This window comes from Arachis hypogaea, chromosome 18 (genome assembly GCF_003086295.3).
Source record: "Arachis hypogaea cultivar Tifrunner chromosome 18, arahy.Tifrunner.gnm2.J5K5, whole genome shotgun sequence".
Classification (NCBI taxonomy): domain Eukaryota; kingdom Viridiplantae; phylum Streptophyta; class Magnoliopsida; order Fabales; family Fabaceae; genus Arachis; species Arachis hypogaea.
In genome coordinates this window covers 61,279,331-61,290,844 of record NC_092053.1, presented here as the reverse complement: position 1 = coordinate 61,290,844, position 11,514 = coordinate 61,279,331, and the positions used below count along the sequence as shown (strand labels likewise).

Genomic DNA, 11,514 nt, shown 5'->3' with positions numbered 1-11,514 from the left:
AAAGACGCTCTGTACGTAAACGAGTGTGAGAAGAAGAGGAAGAAGTTCTATACGTAAATGAGCGTGGGAAAAAAAAAAGATGTGCCTATAATTAAACTCTTTTAATGAGAGTGATTTTTGTTGGTGTTAGATCCTATTTAAATGAACTTGGAAGAAGTTCCATTTTAATGATTAAAATGGACAGGCTTTCTAAATTTGGACATACCCGGTTGGGACCCGATAAGTAAAGCGGGAATTCGGGTAATAGCTGATATCCAATTAGCCCTTATCCTTGATTCGTTTCTCACTTTTTCCACTCAAATAATCACACGGTTAAATTGAGTCACTACTATCGTGCTAGCCCGACGACGAGCTAGGGTTTATCCAGCGTTCCGTCTTCTCTCCATTTCTCTCTCTCCCGCTTCTTCTTCTGTGTGCCCTAGCAATGGCGAAACCGGGGCGAGGCCATCGCTCTCCGCCCTCGGGCTCCGGCTCCTCCTCCCGCTCCCGTTCCTCTTCCCCTTCAGATTCTCGCTCTTCCTCCCGCTCTCGCTCCCTCTCTCGATCCCGTTCTCCTTCTCGCTCCAGATCCTTCTCTTCCTCCTCCTCCTCCCCGTCTCGCTCCTCCCGAAGCCGAAGCCGAAGCCCTCCCCCTCAGCGCCGAAGAAGGTACGCTTACCGATTTCACAATTTCCCCGTTTTTTCATCGGTTTATGCGACATCTGTAACTTCGTAGTTCTAGTTGAAGAGAGAGGGAGGAAAAAATGGAGCTTCAGTTGGACTTCTCTTTTCTTGTTATTTGTGTGTCTGTGTTGGATGTTGGTTTTTTTCCCTCCAAATAAAACTTCTGGGAGCTGGATGCTGAAAATGTGGGAATTGACTAAGGTTTTGGGTTAGTTGCTAATGTTTTATAAAATGAAGGTGAAAATTGAGGATTGAAATTGAAAGTTATTTGCAAAGAACATTTTTTCCCCTTTGAAATACTGTTGTTTAAAAAGCTACACATTCTTTACTATAATGGTGTAATGTTTTGGAGGTTTCTTGACATTTTTTTTTAATTTTTAATTTTGTTGCGGTGCCCCTTATGGCTTACATTCCCAAACGTACAAAAAGGGACCGATGCTTTGATATCAAACAGACAAAAACTAGTGCCTCAGGTCAAGTGGTTTATCTCTGTGCCTTAAGTTAACAAAAGGGTCTGGTGGATTCTTATTGAGTTGCCAAAATTCTCTTCTCAACATGCGTCTTGATGTAATTTTTATTGCGGGGATAGGTTTTACATTTAGTGGTGATTCTACGGAGGATTGGCTTGATAATCTTTTAGATTATCCTTTCTGTCTCTGTTTCATGAGTTTGTGCCTTGATTGTGAAAGAAGCTGATACGCAAATTCCCTGATGACATACAATAATTGAAACATTGAATGCAGTTAACCCGTTATTAGTTTCACTTCTGTGTTCTCCTATTTCATTGTTTCTACCTTGTATTTCCCTTTCATTCATTGCCATTTTCCTTCAATTCATAGCCAACAATATTGCCGCTTTACTTGTGAACTAGACAGAGTTCCATTTGTTTTTAATCTTTTTTGCTTGTAGCTCCCCTGAAGCAGCCAGGCGAGGTCGATCTCCTCCCCCTCAGTCTAGAAGAGCTTCTCCTCCTCCAAGGTAAATCTTCTTCTTCCTTTTTCCAAGTATACTGCTTTATATGATTCTACTGTTTGTTTTGATCAACCTAGTGATAGAAGACTTGGTTTTTGTTATTGGTCCTACTTCCTTTGTGATATAAATATTTTGTTTTGATTAATATGAATATGTCATCATGTTCTCTTTCAATCTAGTGCATTTTTATATATGTTGTATCTCATAGGCATATGATGTGGTATATCATGGATTTCAGAAAGATATAACTAGTACAGTAGTAGAACACTGTAGTGAGACAGTTTTGTGGTGTTAGGTATTGACAGTTTATTGAGTCTTTAACAAAGTCATGTGTGAAAGATTTCTAGTGAGTACTTAGAGTTCTTATTATTGATTTAGATTATGAATTAACTTTTTCAAAATAACTTTTAGTGCAGGTTGCTTGTTCTAGTTTTCGAATTTCTTTTAATGGATTTGGATCACATATGATTAGATCCTTAATAATGTGTTTATGTTTTCATTTTTATTTTGATGGTAACATCGTAATTTTAAAATCCAACTCAGCGTCCTCTTTTCGAGTAGAGAACTCATCATTTCACAGGCCTTTTTTTCCGTATCTTTTCATGTTTCATATTCGTTTTGCTTGCGTGTTTGCTTTTTATGCTGATCTCAGGAAACCTTCTCCTGTACGTGAATCACTTGTTCTTCATGTAGAAAAGCTCAGCAGGAATGTCAATGAAGACCATTTGAAAGAAATTTTCCGTATGTTCAATTCTTTCCAACTTCTAGTTTCTTTAACATTGTGATTGCAATAGCATAGGTGCTATGTTAAAACCCTCATGGTTGTCAAATTGTTTGATGAAGTTCTTAGTTGTAATTTGCATGTAATTGGCATTGATGCAATGACAATGTAAGAAATATCTTTTCTTGGTGCAATGAGCATCAAGAATTAAACCTAAAATAGCACTATTTGTTCTGTTTCCTATTTATGGCTAAACTGTTACTTCACAACACTTATGAACTGGTAAATGTAACATGTTTGCTGCTATTTATTATTTGAATAATTGAAATTTTATGAAACATTCTAGTGATCTAACCATCATGCATTACCTTTTCAGGTAACTTTGGCGAGGTTGTAAGTGTGGAGTTGGCAATGGACCGAACTGTAAGTTTGATTTTACATTGTTATGACAGGCTTAGGGGATTATTATTACAATTAATTTCACTCTCGTCTCATTTCCAGGTTAATCTTCCAAAAGGATATGGATATGTGCAGTTTAAGACAAGAGCAGATGCTGAAAAAGCTTTATTGTACATGGATGGTGTATGTGTCTCTTGACTGAGTAGGATTAGCTTCTATAATCAACCCTTCTGGATGATGTTTGCATTGGAAGTTGATAGATTTGATTTTTATAATGCAGGCCCAAATAGATGGGAATGTTGTTAAGGCAAGATTTACACTACCTCCTAGACAGAAAGTTTCTTCACCACCAAAAGCTTCTGCTGTTGCTCTGAAGAGAGATGGCCCTAGGACTGATAATGCTAGTGCAGATGTTGAAAAGGACGGGCCAAAGCGGCCAAGAGAATGTATATACCTGATGTTTTGGCATAGTCTTCTGCTTTTTGTTCTTTTTGTTTTTGGTTTTTGGGTCTGGACAAATAGTAACTGTAAATTAATGACACCAGCTCCTCGGAGAAAACCTCCTCCCTCGCCACGAAGGAGATCTCCTGTGCCTCGAAGAGTTGGATCTCCAAGACGACCAGATTCTCCAATTCGCCGTCGTGCAGATTCTCCAATTCGCCGTCGATTAGACTCTCCTCATCGTCGTGGAGACACACCTCCTAGGAGGAGGCCTATATCCCCTGGGAGAGGCCGTTCTCCATCTCCACCAAGGCGTCTTAGATCCCCTGCAAGGTTCATGTGTAACTGTAACTGTTTTGATTTACAGTTTCCTTTGTCAGGTATACTCATAATTAGCATATTTGCAGGGCCTCTCCAAGAAGGTTGCGGGGAAGTCCAGGTCGTAGACGTTCCCCTCCTCCTCTAAGGCGCCGGTAACCTTTTGTCATTACTTTATCTTGATTACGCTTGCATTTAATCATGCATGCTGTCTCTCACCAATTGAACAAATAAACATTTTCATCCAGTTCACCGCCTAGACGAGCTCGTAGTCCTCCTAGAAGGTCTCCAATAAGTCGTAGGCGCAGTCGCTCTCCAATACGTAGACGCTCACGCTCAAGATCATTCTCACCTCGAAGGTAATTTTACAGCATATCTTGGTTCACTGGAATGAGTCATTACTCTTTTTCTACCCATGTTATGGCCTGTTATGCAGTTCCTTTAGTGTTTTTATTGCATTATAATATTTGGATAGAAGCCTTAAGAAAGGCCTGGGTACCAATGAGCTTTTGAATGTATGAAGGCTACCACTTTAAAAATGTCAAATCCTTAAAAATTTACTTTTCAACAGAGGTCGACCACCTGTAAGACGTGGGAGGTCTTCATCCTACTCTGACTCGCCAAGTCCACGCAAGGTCTGTTCCTATTTTTTAATTTGGATGATGTTATTTATTTATTTTTCTTGTATTGTATATGGCTAAATCCTTCATAACCTAAATAGGTATCCCGGAGATCGAAGAGTCGCAGTCGCAGCCCAAGAAGGTAATGTACAGTATGCCAAAATCCCCCCCCCCCACCTATGTTTGACTTTTTCCAGAAGTCCATTTATTTATTTATCTTTCTGTCGGTAACTTTTAAAGTTTTTTCTATTCCTGGCATTCACCCCTCATCTTCAATTTTGATAATATATTTATATGGTCTAAAACTCAAATAGTATAAACTCTTTTGGAAAATGCTATTTGTACACCAAAATCAGCTACTAAAATCAGCCACCAATGTATTTTTGTATAAATACATCTGTAGTTTAATTTATTTTCAATGTGTATTTGTATTCCAACATGTATTTTATACTGGTGGCTAACTTTGGTGGCTAATTTTGGTATACATGTAGCATAACCCAACTTTTTTTGGCTGATAAATTATGTGGTAGATTTTCTGTTCAATTTAGCAAAGTGAAGTATTTGTTCTTACTTTATATAAGCCTTTAAATTTGCTACCCTGCTTCTCTGGTTCACACATGCCACAAGGTTGCAATATTGAGTGGGTGCAGAAATATAATTGGTTATCTTATCAGTGTTCATTGACCATTTTTATATCTTTTGTGCAATGGATATTGGGCACCACAGATATTTTGGCGATGTTTCCATATCGTATTTGAGTCCCCAATAGTTTCTGCCTTGATGATAATGATAATAATGGTCAATTTATGCATCTTCTAAGTTTAGCAGGTTACATCCCATTTTGACTTCATTTTTAGATCTCTATACGACATTACTATCATTTTGTTTTTTTATAATTTGTAGGCCTTTGAGAGGAAGAGGCAGTAGCAACAGCAGCAGCAGCAGTTCACCACCCCCACCTCGCAAACCCTAGATATAATTCGTGTACATCTGTTGTCTGTTTTTGTTCATGTATTTGTCAAGACTTAATATTATGGAAGTTACTCTACCGGCAATGTCTTTGGGGGATATGTTTCTATGACTGTCTACTCTCCAACAGATGCTTTCTTATTAGCACTTGAAAATGTTTTTGGAGATTTGCTGTTCCATTAGTTTTCATTCGGGAACCCTTAGCTTTGTCATTTTGATCCAAAATGATGAGTTTCGGAGATGGGGATTTCTTGTATCGAATGAGTGAAAATCTAAACTTAGTTGAATCCTATTAGAATTTCAGTGGAATGCTATGTCACTGATATTTCAGAAATTTGAGGATGGCATATGGTACTCGTTATATCGCACTAAATAGTGAAACTTTATTACTGAATACTTACGGTAATCTGCCCGATGGATTAGGATCATTGAGGTATAGTTTGCTTGGTTCATCCTTTTGAAATGCGAAGATTCATAAGTCGTTGTTTAATGATACCCCGTCGTCGAAGTATGCTGAGATGTTCTCCACTCACCATGAAATTAAATGGGTTAGAATGTTGGATTAGGGACCATCTATAAGCTAAAGGTGAGTTCTATGGTGTAGAAAGAAAAAAATTTCTACACTTATAGATATGTGTTGGCTGATTAGAGAGCTTGACAAGTGTTTAGAGAAAGAGCCAAAGTCTGTGCTCTTTGCAGGAATGAGATAGAAAAACTCTTTTTTGGCATAGAGTTTAGGTGAGTAATTATTTTCATTATGACTAATTATATTGACATAATAATAGACCTCATCATAAATTGGATTTCTTTTTTATTATTGTTCGAAAAATAACGACTCTAGCTGTGATTTGTTATACTAAAAAAATCACAAATTGCCAAACCAATAAAAGAAACACATGTATCAAGTATTAACCATTTAATCCAAATTTATTTTTTATTTACAAAATATATAGTAAATTAGTTTATATGGCAATATTGTTTAAAAATAAACGGTTGTATGATATATCTAATAAAAAAATATTTGTGTCATAAGTTTTATATTATTAAATTGTCTTAGAGGATTTAGATTGTCTAAAGTTTAAATTTCACTTTAGAAAGTAAAGTGTGATCTCTCACCATTTATTTTATAGGTGAGACCAAGAATAAATATGATAGAGAAATCATTCAAAGGTAGAAGATCACACTTTATCCTCTAAAGTACAAATTTAAAATTTAGAAGATCCAAATTCGTCTTAAAAGTATGTTGACCGTCACAAAATGTATTGTATATAACAATATAATAAGTGATATTTTTTATTGTTAACTATTAATTTAATTAAACGTATTTAGTGAATTTAGATGCTAGCAAAAATTAGTGTAATTTATTTTATTTTAATAATAAAAAGATCATTCAGTATGCATTGCTCATAATATAAAAAAAAAGAAAAAAATTAATTACAAATGGATATTGTTAGTATGACTAATTATGTAATATGTGAGCTTTATATTTGTGGAATACATTACAATTGTATTTTGGCTTACAATATAATATAATGAATATGTCTTTTATTTGAGGCTTATTTACTCTATTGGTTTCTATAGTTTTACAAAATTTTTAATTAGGTCTTTATATTTTTTTTCTTTTTAATTGAGTATTTGCTCCAAAAAAAATTTTTAATTGAGTTCCTACACTTTATTTTTTCTTTTATTGGATTCTTACACCAAATTTTTTTTAGTTGAGTCCCTATACAATTAAACCAATTACTGTTAAGAAAGACCTAATTAAAAAAAATTTAGTGCAGAGACCAAATTAAAAAAAATATATATATAAAAACTTAATTAAAAATTTTGTAAAACTATAAAAACCAACAAAATAATTAAACCTTTATTTGGATTTAACAAAATTTACTATAATAGTAATAACAATAATAAATATGGATTAAAAATAAAAATAATAAGTTAGTTTATTAAAAGATTAAAATGATTCAAAGTTCAAACAAAATAAAATATATAAACTGAAGCCTTTTTTTTGTAGTTGTTAAAGATCGATAAAAAAAATAATTTTGTGGTGAGGTTTATCATCATCTTACTAAATTTAATTTTAATTAGTATAATTAGTCAATCAAAATTTTGAACTAACCACTTGTAGAAAAAATAATATCCTTGTACTTTTCTTGCAAAGAGTTCAGATTTTGTCTCCCTCTAAACACTTGTCAATCTCTCCAATGAACCAAACACATATCTATAGGTGTAGAAATTTTTTTCTTTCTACAGCATAGAACTCACCTAAGCTAAATATACATCTAGTTCAATGAATAAATGTAGAAAAAGTTGATAAAATTCACCAAATTCAATACAAGATAAACTATAAAATTGTGGGTTATCAACCTCTCCACACTTAAACAATAGCATGTCCTCATGCTAAACCCAAAAAAGACAAGAAAGAATATCAACATTTATTGAAAGAAAACTACCTATATGCAATTTATCTGGATGTATGCAACTATTTGGTCAAAATAAATTAATTTTCAATAATACATATATAAATACAAGGGCTAAAACAATCACAACCAAGTCAAATCCACAATAGATTAGAGTTATTGAAAAGAATTTACAACTTGCAAGATAAGAAATAATAACCGGTGGAAACATAGAATTGGGCAATCGAATCCCTCACCGGATGTGCATACTCTTTAGTCGCTCAAGTGTTTAGGGTTGATTCACTCAATTCTCCTCTAATCATACTTTCTAAGATTTTTTTTTCATCTAACAATCAATAATTATTCAATGCATGCATACAAATCTCATGAGGACTTTTCATGGGTTGTAATGGGGCTAGATCAAGGTAAGATTATATTTGGCTAAGTGGACTTGAAATTGAATCTTTGATTAACTTAAACTCTCACCTAACCTATGACAACCTATTTAACTCTAATGCAAAACGTAACTACCCATTATTCATTTTTTCACACACTCATGCATTCTTTTCAATTCACATCACATATGCATTTTTATTTCTCAAACTTTTCTTTTTGGAGTAACATTTATCCCTTTTTTTAATTATTTTTCTCATTTCCTTTTTCTTTTCTTTTCTTTTTCTTTTTTCTTTTTATTTTTTTTCTTTATATAACATAATATATACACAAAAGACTAATGCATATGGTTTAAGTATTAAATGCATGAATGTGTATCCAATTTCTAAGATTTTTAATGAAAATTTAAAATACACTTTTACCTCAACTAGTGTTCTCAAACTTCTCCACACTTGAATGATACACACTCTCACTAGCCTAAACTAATCAAGGATCCAAATTAAGGACATTTATTGTTTTTCGCTTAGGGGTAGTGATGTGCTAAAATTGAGAACAAAAGGAGATTAAAATAGGCTCAAAATTGGCTAACAATGGTGGATAAAATGGTAAGGCCATTTGAGTAAGTGACCTCAAATAAAATGAAGGCCTCAATCATATAAATGCATTCATACACAAAATAATAGACATAAAGAATCAAACAAATCAAATATTACAATCATAAAAAGAAAATAACACACACAAGAATGAAAAAGTGGTTATATGATGCAACCACACAATTATGCTCAAAACTCACAAGGTTGTGTGTTCTTAGCTCAAAAACCATATTCCACAATGTATAATTCAAGCAAGTTTTTAATGAAAAATATTTTAACTCAAATCAAGTTGGGATGTCAATGCCCTATATAATAGACAGTTTTCTTGAAAATTTTATTAAATTAACTAAACTTATTATATATATGCATATGTTAAAAATGATGCAATTAATTAAGAAAAATACAATTGAAACTCTAAAATATATACAAACTAAGAAAAATACAACTAAGAATTTAAAATATATGAAAGTATTTGGGATTAGAACTTTTCACCAAAGATTGGCCGATTGGTCAGATGATCTCCCCACACTTAAAAGTTGGCATAGTCCTCCGTGTATTCAAAGATGAGTAAGGGGGTACGACGACTTCACGGATTGCCACCTTCAGCTGGTGGATCATCCGGCTGCTGCATATTCTTACTTTTGCTTTCCTTGTTGCTTATGATGATCATACTGAAGAATATAAAACAAAATATAGTAAGACGTAAATTTGAAAACAGGGAAGCATATATTGTTGGAATGAGATAATGATCATTAAAATGAAGTGAGTTAATCAGTTTGTGACATTAAGGAAAATAGTGCGTGAATTCTAAGTTGTGCGCAGTTTAGAACACACACACACTAGCATTGAAAGCTATGTCACAATTACACAAAAGAAGTATGCATTTCACTCATTCTAGTGTGCTTGAGATACTTTAAAGAAAACCTGTAGGTTAAGATAAACAAACAAGTAATAAAGAAGCATGAAAGTATTCAAGCAAGAATCAAGTGATTGCGAAATGGATAATGAATGGACATTGGTTAATATGCAAGAGAGTTTAATGAACCAAATGAAATATAGAACTCACACATCAAACAATGACACACCTCGAATTTTTGTTCACATAACCTAATTGACACAAAGTGAGAAACATGGGTGCTATGCAATCTAGGAGAAGAGAGATATACAGTGAGATCAATCACATAGCAAGTATGGTCCACAAAGCTTAAAAAGCTCAAAAAGATGTCACTAGGTAAGCTTACGATCCAATTTCACAATTCCACAATCTCAATGCATCAACTAGGTGACGTAAATAAAAATCAATCATAAACAAGCGTCACCTAACAAAAATGCATCAACTACATACAATGGATATATAATAGATGGTGAATTCAAATTACATAGTGGCTAGCTACAACATGCAACTTAAAAATCCAAAAACATTCTTGAAGGCAATGTCATAAGTACTTGGTATACGCAAAATTAAGCATGTAGAATTCGATATCAAGCAACAAAGTATAACAATCCAACAATGAATAATTCAACAGCAAGAAATAGCAAATCAGATTAATAATCCAACACCTTCTACCTAACCTAACCTATACTAACAACTTAATCCACTAAAACAAAAATTCAAACAAACTAACTAACTAATGGAGATGGTGGTGGATGGTGAATGATGATAAGGGATGATGGTTGAATGAGGAAAAGAAGAGCGAAGAAAAAAAAAGTGGAAAGAAAAGAAGAAAATAAGAATATTGGAACGGGGGTCATGCATACGCGAAAGCCATACGTACGCATGACATGAATTTTTTTAAGGTTGTGTGTATATTGTGCATGAGCACAACACTCGCACAATTCTCTTTTAGTTCGGGAATGGGGTCATGCATACTCATGGGGTATGCGTACGCATGACTTGGTAAACTCGTGGAGTTCATGCGTATGCATGAGGCATGCGTACGCATGACAGGTGCTCTGTTTTCAAAAAATTTCCAACTTCTTGCACCAAACTAAGCATTCCAAACATTAAAAAGGTTACCAAAACATCACCAAACCTTATTAAACATACTAGACTACCAAATAAACTCAACAAACTAAACTAAATATGGAATTAAACTTATTTACCAATTATATACAAAAGAAAAAGTGGAAAGAATTTACCATGGTGGGGTGTCTCTGACGTGGCGAAAATTGGCGAGTCAAGAATTGTTATAAAATATACTTGCAAGTATAGTTCTTAACCAACCAGAAATCCGCTTATCAATTTAGAAGGGTTGTCACAAAAATTAAAATTAAAATACTGGGAGTATGAATCCCAGGTCGTCCCCCAACGAGTTGCAGAAATGTGTGCTATTTTATTAATCAGATGTTTTCAAAAAGAGTTTGAGTTGAATAAACAGAAAATTAAATTAGAGAAATTAAATAATTTAAATAGAAGCCTTGACTGGGAGTAGATTAGTTGGAAGCCCTATTCTTGTTGTAGTACTCTCAAGATTAATTGATAATTGAAGGTTGTTCTGTTTAGTTATCCCTTACTAGGTAAGGGAAAGTCAAACAAGTTGGAATGCTGTTTCTATTCACAAGTCCCAATCCGCTTACTTGGAAGGACTGGCGTTAGTGACTAGAGAGCAATCCAACAATAAACCCAATTACAATTTCTCCTTTGAGCATTCCAACTCAAGGGTTCCTTTCAATCAACTCCCCATCAAGTTAGGGAACTACTCGCTCATTGTGAATATGGAATTGATAACATAGAAAAGAGAATTAAAGAAAGACATGATAAATAAAACTCAAAGGAATCAATTAAAAATAAAAGTAATTCTTGTATTAATAAATTCTAAAATAATCCAATAGTAAAATTGAGTAAATTAAAGGTCATGGAAGAGTAAATCCAAGTTAAGAAAATGAACTAGAATGACGAAGTCTTGATGATGTAATAACTCTTCTCAATAGCCCAATGCAAAGAGCAAAATAAAATCCTAAGAACTATGAATGTATAGAGAGAAAAAAAACTAGAGGAGGAGTAAAAACTAGATCTAAAATCTAAA

At 33.8% G+C, this 11,514-nt stretch overlaps 1 protein-coding gene across 1 annotated transcript; it reads left to right on the top strand.

The window, feature by feature from the left end:
* The first annotated feature begins 249 nt into the window (after positions 1-249).
* LOC112770813 (uncharacterized) lies at positions 250-5,437 on the top strand. The gene is made up of 12 exons (XM_025815221.2): positions 250-648; positions 1,573-1,641; positions 2,288-2,376; positions 2,733-2,779; positions 2,858-2,938; positions 3,036-3,201; positions 3,301-3,529; positions 3,604-3,669; positions 3,763-3,873; positions 4,086-4,149; positions 4,236-4,276; positions 5,038-5,437. The coding sequence occupies exons 1-12, from the start codon at positions 425-427 to the stop codon at positions 5,105-5,107; spliced, it is 1,257 nt and encodes a 418-aa protein (XP_025671006.1). The 5' UTR covers positions 250-424; the 3' UTR covers positions 5,108-5,437.
* Positions 5,438-11,514: the final 6,077 nt, after the last annotated feature.